This window comes from Hakea prostrata, chromosome 5, assembly GCF_041222555.1.
Source record: "Hakea prostrata isolate BN-2017 chromosome 5, UWA_Hpros_2, whole genome shotgun sequence".
NCBI classification, from domain to species: domain Eukaryota; kingdom Viridiplantae; phylum Streptophyta; class Magnoliopsida; order Proteales; family Proteaceae; genus Hakea; species Hakea prostrata.
In genome coordinates this window covers 8,070,811-8,089,233 of record NC_142604.1, presented here as the reverse complement: position 1 = coordinate 8,089,233, position 18,423 = coordinate 8,070,811, and the positions used below count along the sequence as shown (strand labels likewise).

The following is an 18,423-nucleotide window of genomic DNA, read 5'->3' as shown; positions in this document are numbered from 1 at the left end:
TTCTTAATAAAATTTTGAGCAACATTTGTTTTTTTAGTACAAAAGAAGCTTTTATATATAGGGGATATGGATGTTACATATGCCGGTAGGGGTTGAACCCACGACTTCTCCACTTAGAAGTCAAGTTCCTAACCATCCTACTACACTCTCCATTGGCCTAATTGAGCAATATTGTGCTGCGAACAATCAAGATTGAGATCTCGATCATCCATTCCTCAAAAGTATAAAAATATATTTTTCATAAATGAACGAGAATCTCGACCGTTCATTGCAGGTGCTGCACAATTAGGAAGGAATCGGGATCATCTTCCCAGTTGGGGGAGCACAGAGTGCTCAACGACCGCTTTCCAACAACAAAAATAAAGTGGGGCCCACACGTGAAAATATGATTTTTTTTTTTCTTTTCAAAATGTGTTTTTCTCGTGTAGGCTCCATTGTTTTTATGGTTGAAAAACTGTCGGGGAGTACTCTAAGCTCCCTTGACGACGGGGAGATGATCCGACTGAAAAGGGGACTGTAATTATGTTAGGCAGAGTCAGATGATTCCTTTCAGCGTCACCTAGACGTGAATCTGGTAGAGATGCATAAATGACAGCTGTGAAAAATGAATTGATATTTAAAGACACTGCAGGGAATGAGCTAAGGAAGACCGAGTCAATTGACCGAGTCATAATTTTTTTTTTAGTAAGCAGAGTCATTTTTTTTTCACAAGAAAGAAATGTGGAGAGTGGTCCCCACTTAGCCACGACGACCAGTAACCTATCACCGGTGACGCTGTGAAAGCCTGTGAACATCGTGTCCAGGTACCGAGACTAGAGCTCTGCAACTCGTTGAAGTTTATTTGTTAGCGTTCAGGTTTCCTGGCTTACACTCATTTTCTTAATGTTATAATTTTATTTGTTGACAAAAAAAAAAAACTCGTTGAAGTGCATCCATGTTTTCTTTGCTTGCACCTTGTTCAGCACAGAAAATCAAATGTCAAGGATGAACTCGTGAATTCCAACAATGGGCAATGGGGAGGATTCAAGTCCAAAGAAATTTAGATTAGTTTTATATTTTATTATTATTTTTAATTTATATTCCACGTGTCACAATATGAGAGTGCATTGCCATGCACAACAGAGAGATGCACAAAACAAACGATGTTTTTCGTGAAGGGAGTCAGGTTCACCTTCCCCATTGTGCTCTGTTGACACTTTGTGGGATTTCATGGGACTCATTGGGGTTTTTTTTTTTAAATATATTAATATTTAGAGTGGATCTCATACAATATGTGTGGTTAAAAAAGCCAAGAAAGCATAATCCTGATTCCAGAGACACTAATGTCGAGTCCTTCGAGTTCATATAAAACCCCTCATAAGAGGTGAATAACGTGTTATCCTAACATTTTTTAACCACACGGTACAAGATGAGACCCACATGGGGACCCACTGAAATTTTAATCTCTAATTTTTTTTAATATTTATAAGTGAGTCTTACAACTGGACTCTTTTCCTGTCCATTTCTGACATGAAAATGGATCATTTATTTCCTTTTAGATGAGTGATAAAGTGTTCAAGATTAGAACAAAGGGTTAAAGTTAGATTTGAAGACAAAAATATTTATTTTAATTTAATCTCAATCCTTAAATCTAATATTTAAACACGTGTCAGAAATAGACTAGATAAAAATTCAAAGTCCTTCTCCTTTTATCCATAGAAAAAAGTTTGCCTTCTTTTATTATGTATGTGATGTATGTGTATATGAAATATATTAAGATTGTTTGGTTACTTCAATCTATAAATTTCAAATCTATGGAGTCATGATTCATAAAATTAAGTGTTTGGTTAGATTGAATCATTTGAATGAAATCTATAGATTCATCCTTAAAAGACATTTATGAAATCATGGTTCAAATGTTTTAACACTTTTATAGTGGTGATGAAATCTCTAGATTTCACCTTATATTCATAAATCTACAGATTCACGTTTTTAGTGTAAAAATGTGAATCTCTAGATTTCATAAATTCAGAGATTCACACAACCAAACAGGTATAAATCTCTCATTTGTAAATCCAGAGATTTCAAATATGTAGATTTCAAATCTATGGAGTCATAATTTATAAAATTAACTGTTTGGTTAACTGAATATGTGGAGTGAATTTTGTGGATTCATCTGTGATTTTTGTAAATGCGCAAATGTTTAGTATTTTTATAGTAAGGATGAAATCTCTGGAATTCACCTCATACCCATAAATTTATAGATTCACATTTATAGTAGGGATGAAATCTCACATTTATGAATTTTGAGATTTGAAATCTCTGGATTCATGTAACCAAACAGGCCCTTACCAAAAAGAAAGAAAGAGAATCTGATAACATTAAAATGCACCGTTGTCTGTTCTTCCCAATCTACTATTTCCATTAAAGACTGAAAATCACATGTACACTTCTTTAATTAATTTATCTACAACTTGGGCATATGATATGGGTGCTTAATTAAATCCCAACTCCTATTTATAGCGGCTAAAGGTTGGAACTACCAAAAGGGCAATAAACCATAAGCATCAAACTTTAAAAGAAATTAATAGAAGGATTACACTAACCCAATTAAGATTAGAAAAAACCATTATTGTTGTTAAAAAAACAAATACAACTTAAAAAAATAAATATCACTATATATAAATGCAGGGTCAAAGATTTCACCAGGTGAGATACCAATAGAAAATTACCTTCACTTTAACAAGAAAAGAAAGAAGTACAAACTAGGAAATAAAATAGGCCATATCATCTAAAACCAGTCAATTAGGTCAGCTTCGAATGGTTTTGATTAATTTTCAAAATGACAAAAATACCACTTTAATAATGTGAAGCAGCTTGGCTTGCTTAAGCAAGGTTCTGTTATCGAAACCTTATGGATGCAAAAAATCTCAGCTAGAAGACTCACCCACCACAGCTAGGTGTATGACCCGGGTCGAACACCGGGTCGAACACCGAATTAGTCAGGGCAAAGCCTTGGAACCGGAGTTGGCAACAAAAAAAAAAAAGAAGAAAAAAAAAGAAAAGAATTAATAATGTGTGACCAATCATCAACTTTTTAAAGTTAATGAGTTGGGTTTCTGATAAATGTTTGATCTTGACAACTCCTCCAACCTCCTTGCATGTATTCATATTTTTGCCAATCGAACAAGTTGACTTCGGATTTTTTTTATACTTTTTTATGATAAATTTAGAGTACTTAGAAGTGAATCCCTCTCCTAAATATGTAATATTAAAATATAAAAAAAAATAGTATAATTCTTTTTCTTGTATCGGTCTATTCGAATCCAACTACGATGAAATAATGTAGCATTATACAACATGATAAATCAAATATAATAATTGTAGCCTCTCAAGTCTCAACCACAAATAATTCTCAAGCATGCTCATTTAATACTCCAGCTAGTTTCCTTGTCCCCTCCCAAACTGGTGTTACTGTGTTATCCATACAAAGTAGAGACATCAGACACCTTCAGAATTGAATAATGGAAGAAAGAAACCTGCATAAATACACCCTAGATTCCCTGTTCCCTTCTTCAATCTCCAGGAAACACATTTATTGCTTGGGAAGTGAGCTATCTAAATTTTCAAGATTTGCTTGTCACCTGCTTATTAGCTTGCAAATTCAGTTCATTCCATGCATGCACCTCAATTGTTTGTTGAAAGTTGTAATTGAATATTTTCCCTTTAACTTTGGGGCCTTTGATATTTTATAAATAATGCTCTGGAAAAAGAGTTGATACCTTCTGTTCCCTTTAGATCACACATAACTTAAGGAGGAAAGAAACATTTCTCCTTTGTTTTTTCAAGTCTGACTTTTGCTCAATCTCTCCCATGTATTAGTAAACGCAGAAAGAAGCATTTCTTGTAACATAGAGAAGAGACCCACAGGTTTCATAATCCACAGAAAGCAGATGAAGTGGTTTTGGGTTTTGGAGTTGATGTAAGTGATGACATCTGGGTGTCACTGTTCTTGCTTCAACCCATCGCCATTATAATGTGGTGGTCACTGAAAGGAGAAGTTAACAGGGCCTAACACAACCATGTATACGTATAGTTTTCACTGGTGATACATTGTGCTTGGGTCACCTCCTGGTCCCCAGTTTCTCCACCATAAAATAAGCATTTAGTGCACGAAAGAAGAATTTATTTGGATCACATCTTTGAATTATTTTATCAGTATTTAGAGGTGGATCCTACTCCTGTTATGTATCAAAAAAACATCAAAGAGACACATAGCTCTCTCTGACATGAAGATGATCCAGACTCACGATGCACGCACCAACAGTGACTGGGTTTCTAGAGGACCAAAATGAAACAGTGTGGAGATAGACAGAGAGCTACAAAAACACAAAATTAAGGTGTTCTCAGCCTTCCCTACCATTTCATATTATTGGGTTGGTGGAACCTAAGTAAAAGTTGCATTAATGCTGATGTTATTAGGTCTCATGTCACCCTCAAAATCCCCCCAGAAAAGTCTAAAAGCCCCAAAGACCTTTCATTGAGTCACTTTTTGTTAATACGCGTTTGCCATTGTTGAAAGGCAACTGTGTTTTGCCACTTTCATCTACTTGATGACTGATGGGAACATATTTGATGTAATTTGATTTTATGCAACTCTTGAAAACGATTGACAAGTAAGACAGCATTCTCAGAAATAGTAAGACCAAGAAAATTTTGAGTTCAAACCCTCCATTTCTCTGTACTTTCTCCCCTCCTTCCTATGAATCCAATTTTTCTATTCACATCAATCCAAATCCCTATCCACAACTGAAGAATTGTTAACTTTGTGTGTGTATATGGCCTCTGAAATTCTGTTCTTTTAGTTCTGGGTTTACTACAATTGAAGAAATGTCATGCACAGGTTAAAAAAACAGGGTAAGGAGTAATAAATGCTGACACAGAACTTTGGCTCACAAACCAGCAGCAGATCTGGTTACACTAGTATGGGCTAATGGGCACAACGAGTAAGACCAACAACTAATGGGCTCAAAAAATTCCAAACACTATTTCTAATCGATTAATGAGTTGGGATCTACTATCTGAACAGGTAAATGATTGTGCTTAGATTTGTAAACGGATCAAATTCGGATCAGATACATCATTATCCAAATCTCATATGATATCTAGTGGAAATTTGTAGAAGTATTTGAGTTCAAATCTAGAGTTTTATTGGATATATGATAATAATCCGATCCGATAAATTATTGATTATTGATTGTTGATTGTCATTTTTTTTTTTTTGAATTTGATTATCAGCTCTTTTTAGAGGGGAAAAAAATGAATAATACTTTAAAAGAATAATTTTTAATTCTTTTTATCCAAAAATTATCAAATAAACAATTATAGGAATCGAATCTGAATCTGAATGTGAATCCGGTTGCTTACTGAATGGACATAAATATTTTTCAATAAGACAAATTATGGATTCTGAGCACCTTTAAACAAATATGGATACTAATTTAGGAGGAGGCCTACTAATGCTTAGAGGTGGCTATCTCCTGAATGTCTAGATGTATGTAAAGAGAGCACAATCTTCTATTCTTTGAGGGTAAAGAATCCAGACTCCCATATCATATTAGCAATAGCAATGGTAGTCAGTAATTAAAACTTTGGGACTTCAAACTTAAATTGAATGAACATCTTCAATTCATCTTTCTTGTTGAAATTTCAAATAAATCTAACATATTTATATGTTGTTACAAAAGAGAAAATATTCTTTATCAAAAAAGAAAAACGAAAAAATAAAACAGAAAATATTAAATTTGACAAATGACCAACCAAAACAGATATCAAATCAATTCAAAGGTCAATGTCAAATTAACAACATTTACCTAAAGTCTATTAAAGTAAGAGGTATGAGAGTACCAAATATAAACTTCCAATGGATTAAAAATGCAATGGAGAAAATCTTAAATAAAAATTATATCACAAAGTGATTCCTTAGGTCTAAAATTGGGTCCTTCTTTCTCTCTTGTTCTTTGTCTATTGAATAATACATTCAATACCCTATGTTGAAGAGAAAATCTTCTTACCTAGTGTGCAAACTTGAAAAGGTCATCAATGGCAATCAAAAGATTCATATATCTATGACAAGGTGATTGTCTTTTTTCCACTATGAATTATAATTACCTAAATTCTTATTATGCATTTCAAAATAAACAACAAATTAGAAATATTTCTGATAGGATTAGATTCATGATTTCATTCACCCATGAATCTCTTAACCTAATAAGGTAAAATTTTGGTTCTCCATGTTTATCAATATGCTCATATCGCCATTGGGAGATTCTCTTTTTCACATATGAAAAAAAATTTATCCAAAACCCAAAAGCACATGTAAGAGTTTGATCAAAATAGCTCAATCTGACCTATTAGAATTGATTCATATCGATGTCAATAGAGACAAATATAATACAAATATATAGGAGTTTAATATGTTTTAAGGGTATTAATTTATACCGTGTGTTACTTATGTCGGACTAAATGAATATGGTATAACATCGATATGTCATTTGATAAGTGATATATAGTGTATGAACAAATACAATGCCAAATATCGAAATCGTTTTAAATATGATATGACATATTTGTATGGTTTGGTATTTTATTTGATACCATTGTAACAAATACCGTGTTTCGTACCGAATTAACACCCTTACTTGGGACAAAAACCAAACAAAAAATTTTGTTTTATTTTTTTGGTAATGGATTTCAAATACTAGTTTTCTAACAAACACCATAAAAAACTTCTCATTTTCTCTTACTCGGTTTCTTTCAGGTTCACATGGGGAGAGTTTACCTATATATACCAAGAGAAAACGAGGAAACCCCTTGAACAACTCTCACCAAACCTACAAATTAATCCACAAATCTCTCTCTCCTCTCTCTTTGATTGAGTGTTTTTCCCATTTTCTTTGGCTTGTCGATCTGTTCTAGAGAAAACGTGGCAATGGGTATCTGTGTATCGACTCAACTTGGAAAATGGAGAAGTGAAATCTTCCATGAATCAGAAGCAATGGTAATCCATGAAGACGGGAAGCTACAAGAGTTGAGGGAACCGACGAGAGTTGGGTTTTTGATCTCTCAAAATCCCAATTGCTTCCTCTGCAACGCGGAGTCTATCTACGTTGATTCCTGCATTCCTCCATTATCAGATGAAGAAGAGCTGCAATTAGGGCAAATATACTTCTTCTTGCCACTTTCAAAACAAAATATACCTGCTTCTCTCACCGATTTGTGCATTCTCGCCATCAGAGCTGCCACCGCTCTTCGTAAAAAGGATTTGCAGTTACAATCATCTCCATTTTCCAGTAGACGTGCCTCGAGTTTTCCGTCCCGATATAGAAAGAATAGCAAGAGTCTTGCAGGTTCCGACATTAATCGGCATCGCCGGAATGGGAGGATTCCAGGTCGAACTTTATCTTTATGATCCATAGGAACAGGGAAAGGGTCAATCTAGCGACTCTTATTCTTTAATTTACTGAAATAGTGACTCACTTTTCATGGGTTTTGTTGTGCTATATGTGTATAATTATAAGTGTGGACTTCCTCAAATCAAAACTGAAAATTTACCCCCTTTTTGGCTTTGTATGAATTTTCTTCTCCCTAGTGTTCTTGCCAAATGAAGGATTTCAGATTTCCATATGCTTTGTTTCAATTTTGCAGTTGAAGGGAAAGGGAAAGGGAAAGGGAAAGGGAAATGGGAAAGAAAAAATGCAGCAAATTATCTGGTGTAGGTAATGTCTGAACAGGACATTATCAGTAAAGACAGTATCAGCAACAGAAGTCTCCACACACAAGGCATGGATAGACTTTCTTGGTAAAAAGTGATTCAGTTCAACCTAAAAGTCTTTGCTGCATCACATATCAATTCATATTGATTGTGTGAAGAATTTTCTTTTTGGGTGAACATTGATCAGAAGATTACAGCAAAGATAAGGGCAACATATAAAATACTTGGTCAACTGAGCCTAAAATAATCTAGGGGTTAAGTTTGATCTTGAAAATTGCAGCACTAAGATCAGGGTTGGGCTGCTATATATAGAGTTGAAAGCTTGGACCCCAAGATGGCATTTTTAACAATAATATGGTTTTCTATATGATTTCTGCTTGTGTTATACTGTTATTACCTTGATTAGTAGTTTAGAACTCTTCTTCCAATTCCATTTATTTGTGGGTTGTGATGAAATTGTCAAAGTTTTGGAAAATAAGTAACACATCACCTTCTTTTTACTGCATGGGATGACAAAACCTTAGAGCCAAACCAGGTCAATCAAAATTATCTGTGTTGGGTCTAAAACACTGAATCAAAGATTAGAGTTGTCTGACTATAAGGTGCCAAGGTTAGGTTAGGATTTGAAAAACTCTAACCTTGTTTTATCTAGATTAATCTGAAAAAAGGAAAATCAAAAGTGAAACCTTGACAAGGTCTTTTTCTTTAGAGGCGTGAGACAATTAAAAATCTATGAGATGATTTCTATTTTTAGACACAAGATTGAATAAAATAATAATTCAAATTCATAACATCAAAAATCTTAGTCAAATGTATTGACGTGTATATATATCGACCTTCTATTTGATGCAAGTGCTACACGACAAAACAACAATCTCTTGTATAAAATGTGAAGAGATAAGAATATGTTACGCGTGAGCTACAACTAAAAGGAGGATTCATCATTCCCCCAAAGAAAAAAATTTGTATCTTTAAAAGCTAGTCCCTTTATGGCTTAGGAGATGTCATCTGCATCTTTTTTTTGGGTAAAAATATCATCTGCATCTATTTGATTTGATCTCTTTGGATAAAAACTCAGTGGATATTTTGTTCACCGATGATCAACTCACACTTGTCATGCTTTAAAATTTGGTTAAGATTCCAATTGGACTACTTCTGGGTTGACTGATGTATCTAGTTACAGTACAAAGATAGAAAATCCAGCATTTTGATTTTAATTAAACCAGGGTCGGTGCAAAAGTGATCCCACTTTCTATTCACGAAACCGTGAGGGAGACAGCATTCCACCCCATAATAGACCACATTGATCAGTAAAGTTGGATCACAGCTTGTAGAACAAGGATTTTGCTTCAGTGCTGCGTATTAACAGTCTAGATGAATTTTCTAGTGGTCGGGATTGAATCTCGATCACCCATTTTAGTGCTTTTTTTCTTTTCGAACTACATCACTTAAACCAAGAAAAAAACATTGACCACCAGAATTCATCCAGACCGTAAGCAGTCAAGTATTGCGCATTAGTTGCACAGTACTGAAGCAAAATCCGTAAATCCGTGAAATTTCCTCCAAATAGAAAATTTTTAAATCTGATGATCCCTCCAACAACTTGCTTATCATAAAATGCACGTAAAGAGGTTGTGGGTTTGACGTAATATCCCCATCTCCTACGTATAAAAATCTCTTATTCAAAAAAATGCACGTATGTACTCATAGCCCAAATCGCTTATCTAATGCCCAGGCCCATGTTTAAGTTATTCCATGTGAATTTTCTGATGAGGCAAGCCATAAACATCTCAGGGCCCAGTTGTAAACCCCGTTCCATTTAATTTTTGGTGAAAGCCCAATGGTAAACACCCCAGCCCATTTTAGAAAGCATGGTGGTCAAGCTGGTAAACAAAGTAACCAGGTCTACATCCTCTACCAGATAGTTTAGAGGTTTGTGCTTCTCTCACACTTTGTCTATAAGAGGTTCACTAAGGATCCGACTTTTGGTTCATTTTTATAGTACTCACAGGTGATCTACCCTTGGAAATTTATCCATTTCCTCGAAAATTTATACATATTTTTTAAAATGATGTGACTTGTAAATAGACTTTAACCCTTTGATGTGATGTTGGGATACAAAAAATGGATGAATGGATAGGATATTAGTTCTTTTACCTTCTAAGGTGTGGTAGAGAAGCGTGAAGAGCATAGACTTATACTCGGGATCCAAACTCCTAATAATGGTTGTGGAGTTCAAGACAGAGTCTGGATCTTCTCTTTCAAAGTAAAAGTTTGTGCTTCCTTCACACCACTCTACCACTCTACCACAAGTTATAAATGGGCCACCTCTAAATGCTTATAAATATGATCCAACGGTGTAACTCCGTTAGTGGAAAATTCTGTTACATTTCCAGTAGCGTTCCCTCCAAGACTGGTTGACCTTTTTTGTTTTAATACACTTCACGTGCGGTCACATTCTTTTGTAAAACCCTCATAAAAGAAGATCACAAAGTCAAGAGAGATCTTCCTCCCAGAATTCATGGACTCATCGTTCCTAAAAAACCACCGACTAATCGAATCCGATTCACTTTCTTCAAGAACCCCAAATTTAATTAGACCCAGTTAAATCATATTTTAATGGCACTACTAGCTTACTACTATAAATAACCAACCTTCATCAACAAAACGATTTCAATTCCAATTTACAGAGCTTTGAAGTTTAAGGTCTCTTTAAAAAAAATGCAGTCATGGCAACTTTCTATTCTTTTCTTGATTTCAGTAGCGGCATTAATGGACGTAATAGCTGTCCCTGTTGATGCCGTGACTCTTCCAAACAAGCTGAATGCAAGTGAAGAGTTTCTGGACGAGCATAACCAAGCGAGAGCAGCAGTGGGAGTGCAGCCACTGGTGTGGAGTCCGAGCCTTGCGACACGGACGAGCAGGCTAGCGAGGTACCAAAGGAACAAGAAGAGTTGTGGATTTGCAGTGCTGAGAAGCAGGCAAAAGTATGGAGCAAACCAGTTGTGGGCAAGTGGGTTGGTTGTGACACCTCGTGCAGCAGTTCAGGCATGGGTGAAGGAGAAAGACTATTATAACTATACTGACAACTCGTGCGCGCCGCACCACAGGTGTGGTGTTTACAAGCAGGTGGTTTGGAGGAATACCCAAGAGGTTGGCTGTGCACAAGCTACCTGTACAGGGCATGTCAGCCTCACTATTTGTCTCTATTCCCCTCCTGGGAATTTTGTTGGGCAAAAGCCTTATTAAGGATCTCTGTTTTTCTTCTCTGTTCTTCAATTAATGTGACTCATTTTCTAGATTTAGATTCAGTTCAGTTACTACAGATTTGTTCACATTCTCAGTCCAACATTCTGTTATGTTCGAAGTAAAAGAAAATTTTGAGCATGAGTCAGGTTAAGTTGAAATACTCTGAAAAAATTTTCAACCCTGTTCAGCTCCCTAAGGTGCAATGAAGAACTGAATCAACCGATTGACACCATTTTCACATATCATTCAAACAATCCCTTATGCAGCTCCAGGACGGCAACAATAACTCAAGTTTGTTCCAATTCAATGAGGTTGGTTGAGAGAATTAAAATCCCTGCTAAAATGTGGGCAGCAGTAGTAAGGATGTGAGTACATGAAGACAGCTCACTGTGGGGCGGGTTAACTTATTACCCAAACCTAATACCATTCCAGCTCAATCTAGGATTTTGAAGATCCTCTCCTTGCTGAATTTTTGTTTTTTTTTTTTTTTTTTTTTGGGGGGGGGGGGGGAAGAGAATTTTATCATAATGGATCAATGAAACATATCCATCAGTCACATCCAAAGGTTGAAATAAGATGTAGAAAACATAAAATTTCCGAGTATTTCCCCTAACTTATATCTGCAGCCAATATTCAGGTAAGAAATTGATTAATTGCACAGAATTGCAAAAACAACCACGCTTCTCATTACATGATACAAAATAAAAATGGATCACAATATACAAGATGAAGGCATCCTATCCAGACTATCCTACAGATATTGCTTCATTTCTCTTTCCTTTGTACAAAAATGGACGAAGCAAAAATGGTAGAGGGAAGAAAACCAGCCTCTGGAGCCGTATGATCTCTATATTTTCCTAGACATCGAGATCATTTGAAGTTTTATGCATTTTGTCATTTCACAAGTTCTTTGGATATCAGGTAACGGAATGCAAAGTTGTGGGGTACCCACTCAATGCTTTTGCGAGTTTTGCCATACTGTCTCCTATGCATGGTCTTTCTCAGACTTTCAGGCATGCACTGATGAATCATCTCTACCACACCAGTAGGACACAATCCTGTTTCCTTTGCAAAAGACTCTACAATCTTTGGTAAAAGGATCTTCTGTTCCTTGCGTACCCCATATGTGGCTCGAATATACTCCTCTTTTGCAGCTTCAAGTTCCTGAAACACTCTCTTGGGTGTGTACACACGCACCTGCAGACCTCAAAACATACAGCAGTCAGATGAAAGTTCTAAGGGAGCATAACAGTTGCAGAACTCTAGGAAGACATTGGACTCTGCATATCTGTCTTGTGCTCTGACAAAAGCTCTAAACAATACTCGTTATGAAAAACTGGATTTTGTAGTTGAGTGGGGAAAACTGCTTCTGGGTTGCCAATACATCATACAATTGGAATATGTAGTACATAATCCCGGATACCTCAGACAATCCAGAGTTTTAAGTAAAAATATGTGATTTCATCAGGTGGGAGAGCGTATTGAGATTAGAACGGTAAGTTCAGGAGTCAATTCATCAAAACCATCCAACGGATAACCTTTGCCTGAAATTATATTTTACTAATTTTGCCAGGAAATCTGGGTCACAAACTCATAGAGCAAGATCATAGGCTACAGAATTGGAAGACCAAAAGACTCAGAAAATCCTTTTTCATGAAGATTTTCCAGCATACTATACCTCAGCCAGATTAATAGGAAAAAATGTTGGAAATGTAGACAACATACCATAACCAAATTATTCTGGTTTTTATCAAGTTAACTGCCTACTAAAGGGAATGTGGGTAGCATATACCATACAGAGGCACAAATTTTGCTTTTCAGGAAGATTTGCCACTTCAAAAGACAAGGTTGTAAAGTTGTTGATTGAAATTCTGTTTTAGAGCAGTTCAAGAACAAACTAAAGTATGAAACAATAACATCAGGAGCAAGAGTACTTCTCATGGTAAAAAGATTAAAACTAGAACAACAGATAGGAGTAGGGTAGTGCTTTACCGCAGGATCAGAGTGGCTTCCTGAACAAAGAGCAAAATGTAAAAGTGGTTCAGGTTGTTCAATAGCATATGCTTGCCGATCATCTCCAGCCTTGAATTTTGTCTTCGTAGGAAAAAACAAACGGAACCACTGGTAGGGGAAATAATCAGCCTTTAGGTGGAAATCCAAATAATAATAAAACAGAAAAATGGAAAAGAAGGACGAAAATGGTGCAAAACAGGTCAACTTAAAAAACGAGGAAGTAATTGAATGGGAATATGTTCATACCAACTTTCATGGTAAATGATCCAAAGGAAGATTCAGGACATCCACAAGGAAAAAATTACCTGTCCAGGACGAGGCAAACGATATCCCAGAATAGAACTTTGTATTGTGTCTACACTGATGGTGTGACCTCCCACATTGTATGCAGCCTGGACGATTCACAAACATGTGAATACAAAAACCATGCAGCATTTTCTTCTCAAAGAAATCAAAGTGGCTCTGCTAACCTTAAGAAGTAAAGACACTCTTTTTGCATTATTTTCTGGAATCCCATAAGCTAAAAAAGCCTACAGACAACGGAAAAGAAAAGGTTATGGCACCAATAGAATTTTATAAAGATGTCAAAACCATCATAAAATCAGTTAAATGTACAAAGAAATCATCAGCTATTACATGCATCACCAATGCATTATGTACATTGATCCAAAAAGCAAGCTTCTCCTCAGTCGTCATCTTTCTAGGATCCACTTCTTCCAAACGACAAACAAGTGACCTACGAGAAAAAATTCACCAAGTCAAACACAAAAGTGCAATAAACTAATAACTGCAAGTGATATTTATGATGTCCTCTAAAACATTGTTCATCATAAATGAAAGCTTTGAAGAAGTGTCCTAATTGCTCACCTAAAATTTTGTAGCATGTCATCGATGTCATTTAGTTTCTGACTGTCCCGACAAATCCATGGTATCTCTACCATGGTGCTGTAAGGTCCACTGAATTCTGTCAACCCTTCCACATGGAAAGGATTATCTAAAGGTGCATCAAAAGAAGAATCTTTCTTGCAGTGAGGACTCCATAAATCATACGGATTCCGTGGAGAAAAGGCACTCGCTGATGACAAGGATGAGAAAGGAGAAGATGAAATGCCATTCTGCATTAGAGGGGTTTCTGCAAGCTTGCAATATATAGCTGACATGCACTTGATCAAATCCTCAGAAAGCCTGTTAGGTGTCTCAGGAATATGATCAGCTATACGTGTACCAAGATGTTCTGCCAAACTGATTACATTTGAAGAGGTATTCTGTGCACTCTGTAAATAAACCATCACAACTCATAATCAGAAGAGAGGCCTATAAATTGCTGAATCAGGCCATTTGAAAATCTACTAGATAACAGACTACCTCCTGAGATAAAGGCTGAGAATGGCATGCTCGTAAAGCTCTATCTAGAGCGTCCATTGGTGGAGAGACCCTTGTTAGACAAGCTGAACGTTGAGACAAGGAAGAATGGCTGTGGTGAATGCCAGAATCCAAAAATTTTTCAGCACTCCCGATATCACTGAAATCTTTCTGTATCTTTCCAATTGACTCTTCTTGTAATGGGGGAGAAGCCATATGACCAGTTGATTTTTCTATTTCTGAGGATACAACACGTCCAGAAAAATTCGTAAACAAATCCTTTTGTGCGAATGAAGGTGATCTTATTCTTTCATCCATTGTAGATGGAGAGAAGGCAGAAATTTGCTGGTCAAAAGCTCTACGGTACAGTGAGAGAAGATATTGTTCTAAATACACAACTTCCAACTCCAACACTGCAATTTCCCTGATGAGTTCCTTGGCAGGCTGAATTTAAAGAAAATCATTTGGTCAATTGAAGCAAGATAAATTGAGTTAATATATAGCAAAGGGAATGAGAAAGAAATTATTCATCAGAAAAATAGAATATACTCAAACAAAATTCATGTCATCTAAGACTGACTTTGAACAGCATGTTGACATTGTAAAAGAGCAATGTCTGACCAAGAAACCTAAGAAAATTAACACAACAATATTTCAATGCCATCCTATGATGGTAGAGAAGATGGGAATCCTACTAATAGTAAGAGAAAATAATAGCAAAAATGGATCTAAAATCTACCATAATCCTTTTCAACCTATATGCAAGGGAAATGCTTGTCTGCCCATGAAACTGAAGGGACGACCGGAAAGAACTACCTTTGGCATTGAGTTCTCATTTGAAATATCATATGAGGAAGACCGATAGCCCAATGCCTTTTCCAATGCACCCCGTAACACAAATTGATCTTGTAATCGTTTCTCAAGCTGCATAATCTGCACAAGAGGCCAAACCTTGTTCAGAAATTCTTTTTACTTCTATTTGATTTCCTTCAATGTGGGGTGGGTTGGGAAGAGGAATTAACCACAAAACCTAGACCTCACAGACTGTGGACCATTCCATTTAGACTTGAACTCCACCATATTTTGAAATTACAAAAAAATTTACCATAGGTGTTAGAATACACATTCCCTCAGTAAAGAATGAACAAGACATTATTTTTGTCAGTATTACACCCAGGCAACCTAAACTTAGGAAAAAAATGCCATATGTTTTCATAACCTTGAAGATCTAACAAGTTCAAAATAATCTGTGGATACAAGTTCAACTCCATACCTCTTGCTTCAAATAGCTTTGTGCTCCCACCCTAGGAGATTGGTTCTTCTTGGACTCATTGTGGCCCTTCCCTTGTCCCATGTCCTTGTACCAAACAAAACCTAAAAAGTAAGAACTCAGGGACATGCTAGCAACAATTATAATCCACCAGAAGGCAGTTCTTCTGGTTGAATATCTAGTAATTAGGTTGAATAAACAAACAAATAAATAGAAGGTTAAGGTTATGAAAGACATGAAAACAAAGGGCTTTGTATTCTAGACCAAGAAAGAGCTGTCGCACCAGCATCTTAGAATATCAAGCACAACTGGCAAATTCAGAGGAAAGCGAGCCCTGGGGTCCAAACTTACCATTATTAGATGAGGTGTTTCGGCATTAGTACCCATAACTTCTTCCTTGGGTCTCTTATCAGGATAACTGCATTCAAACCAGTAAAAATTAATCTAAATATTCATCAAGACGAGAATTTTGTGTTTTTTTTTTTTTTTTTGTGGGGGGGGGGGGGGGGAGTGTTCTGTCTACATGAAGAAATTCAGATTAAGACGGTGTTTCTGGTTGCTTCAAAAGCAATATCTACGAACCAGCTCGATCCATGATGTTAGAACAACCAGAGGAAATGAGAATTAGACCCCTGCTTTGGTAGTTGAAATATATACATTTTCTACTATTAACAAGTAATAAAGGAGAAATAAGAAAAACAGAAGCAAAGAGAGGGTTCACGAGATACAGAAAAGCTTTTATGGGAGGAACTCCTAATTCCCTCTCTTTGCTGAGCCTCTTCTTTCAAGTTTTGGGTAGACGAGATTTTGGTCCAATGGAACTATACAAACGGTCGGAAGGCAAATATACTGTAATGTTGTGCTTGAACTTCAAGCTCATTTAACAGTTGAAGCTAATCTCCACAAAATCCACTTCAGAATCCTATCTTAGTATAAGAGAAAAAGTGAAAAACTTAAGCTACCTCTTCGAACGCTTGTGTCGTGAAGCACTTTTCATGTACTTCGATAGATTTGAAGGAGAATCCTGCCACTTAACAAGTATTTCCTTATTATAACTCGTCTGAAGCGAATCAAAACACCATTATCGAAATCGTCCACAAAAGCTGAAAACCCAACAAGTTTTTCAGATTATGAGTGAAGTCTCCCGAAAGGAGATGAAACAGACGGAAAACATTTATTGCATCACAGAAATAACTCCATTCTAACAGAAGCGAAAATGAAACCACATTCAAACACCACTAACCAGACTGGGTATAGAGAAGATGAAGCTAAGCACCCAAACCCAGATGTACAAGAAAAGAATGGTTTCTGAGATGATCCCAATTAGACTTGAAATCCCAACTGTTCCAACAGCACAGCAGCAACCCAAGTCCCAGAAGAACTCCACTACTCGAAGGAGATCATTTGGTGCAAACAGAACCTGAGCAAAACGTCAATGGAAAGGAGCTTGCTTGAATTCATAAGTACTCTTGGGAACTTTTGACTACTCTCTCTACCCTCTTAGTGGGAAACCCAATTTCGCAACTTTTTTTCTACACAGAAAAGAATTCTGGGAACTTTTTTAATGGTGTGGGCTTTTAGCATTAAAAGAAGATCATCGGTTTCGAACCTTTAATAGCATTGAAGTAAGTCACAGGGTAGACGCCAAGGTCAATGTCCAAGGTATACGGTTTTCTCTACAAAGATCCTAAAAGGTCAAGACAAATGAATGGAAGGAAACAATGGCTGTGCGTGGAGGAAAATATTTAAAAAACCCAACTTCCACATTCTATTTCCTAAAATTCTCTTCTCTTATTAAAGTCTTCTTCCGTTGGAAAACAAGTAGGAGTTGGTGACCGTTCCGTTCATTAACAGTGATGGGTCTTTGGTCATTAACTTGTAACTATGAAAGATGTTTTGCTTTGACGTTGCTGCTTACTAATTACTATTAAAGCAGAGGATTCGATACTAATGATAACAAAAGTGGGGTTTCGGGTTTATGAAGAGAGAAATAAAGAGCATTAAGCAGTGGAAAAAAGGATCCTCAAAAGGGCTGAAAGGAGAAGGATAAAGGAAAAAACATTGGATGCTTCAAAGTAGAACTGGGTTTTGTGGGTTTCTTTTGGCTAATCTCTTACAGGAAGTAGGAGATGGCGAGACCTGAATTGTCCTCCAGTGGCCAAGGTAGTAACGTTTGTCGCAGAATCAACAAATAAAATATGGTTTTATGCACTTGACCTTTGGCAAGAATGATGCAAAAGAAGGAATTTTGTTGGTGTGGCAAGGTGGGCATGGGTCCCCTCCCTTTTCTTGTGGTTGATAGTGAAAGGCATAAAAAAGCTTGTCTTTTTTCCAACGGTGATGAAGGAGATTTCGCTGCTTCAATCTTTAATGGCTTCTTATTGGAGTTGCAGAAAGGTAAATAGATTAAACACATGAATCTGTCTGTCTAATCGGTATTTTAGTCCAAAAGAGTAGGTAGTTAAAGGATCTAAGTGGATATGTGGGGCAGTTTGTTGCTGGGTTTTGGTTACCAACCAGAAAGGAAGGAAGTAGGCACCTGACTCACCTCACCTCGCCCACATGTAAATCTGTGATGCCACCATTTTATCTCCACAGCAAACCCACCATTTTTATCTCCACAGGAAGTATCTTTGCGTAAAGCTATGGCTTTTGGGAGTGAAACACGGTAAAGTTGGTTGGGTGGGGTTCTGTAGATGTGGTTTCACAAATTATATTTTTTGGTTAATAGGCGATTTTTTAATATATTAAGGTTGGGGATATTACATAATACGCA

At 36.5% G+C, this 18,423-nt stretch overlaps 2 protein-coding genes across 3 annotated transcripts; one reads left to right on the top strand and one right to left on the bottom strand.

Moving 5' to 3' along the window:
* Positions 1–10,447: 10,447 nt before the first annotated feature.
* LOC149014834 (CAP (Cysteine-rich secretory proteins, Antigen 5, and Pathogenesis-related 1 protein) superfamily protein) lies at positions 10,448–11,335 on the top strand. Its single transcript, XM_089156308.1, has one exon. The coding sequence runs from the start codon at positions 10,475–10,477 to the stop codon at positions 11,000–11,002; it is 528 nt and encodes a 175-aa protein (XP_089012434.1). The 5' UTR covers positions 10,448–10,474; the 3' UTR covers positions 11,003–11,335.
* Positions 11,336–11,577: 242 nt separating this feature from the next.
* LOC149014833 (uncharacterized) lies at positions 11,578–17,637 on the bottom strand. 2 transcript variants are annotated; one of them, XM_089156313.1, is made up of 12 exons: positions 16,891–17,637; positions 16,610–16,750; positions 15,999–16,065; positions 15,651–15,734; positions 15,194–15,310; positions 14,381–14,821; positions 13,883–14,289; positions 13,652–13,751; positions 13,486–13,545; positions 13,321–13,407; positions 12,995–13,123; positions 11,579–12,199 (listed from the first exon to the last, which is right to left on the bottom strand). In XM_089156313.1, the coding sequence occupies exons 2-12, from the start codon at positions 16,642–16,644 to the stop codon at positions 11,897–11,899; spliced, it is 1,830 nt and encodes a 609-aa protein (XP_089012439.1). In that variant the 5' UTR covers positions 16,645–16,750; positions 16,891–17,637; the 3' UTR covers positions 11,579–11,896. The 2 variants fall into 2 exon arrangements, with proteins under 2 accessions (XP_089012440.1, XP_089012439.1); XM_089156314.1 differs by lacking the exons at positions 16,610–16,750; positions 16,891–17,637 and having other exon boundaries at positions 11,578–12,199; positions 15,651–15,751.
* Between the last annotated feature and the right edge of the window lie 786 nt (positions 17,638–18,423).

Bases quoted from the DNA above. Each gene is read 5' to 3' on its own strand.
- LOC149014834 (XM_089156308.1), top strand. From the start codon at position 10,475: ATGCAGTCATGGCAACTTTCTATTCTTTTCTTGATTTCAGTAGCGGCA.
- LOC149014833 (XM_089156313.1), bottom strand. From the start codon at position 16,644: ATGAAAAGTGCTTCACGACACAAGCGTTCGAAGAG. The intron at 15,311-15,650 runs GTATGGAGTTGA...CCTCTTGTGCAG, and splicing joins AAAGCTATTTGAAGCAAGAG to ATTATGCAGCTTGAGAAACG. The intron at 14,290-14,380 runs GTAGTCTGTTAT...GTTTATTTACAG, and splicing joins CTCAGCCTTTATCTCAGGAG to AGTGCACAGAATACCTCTTC.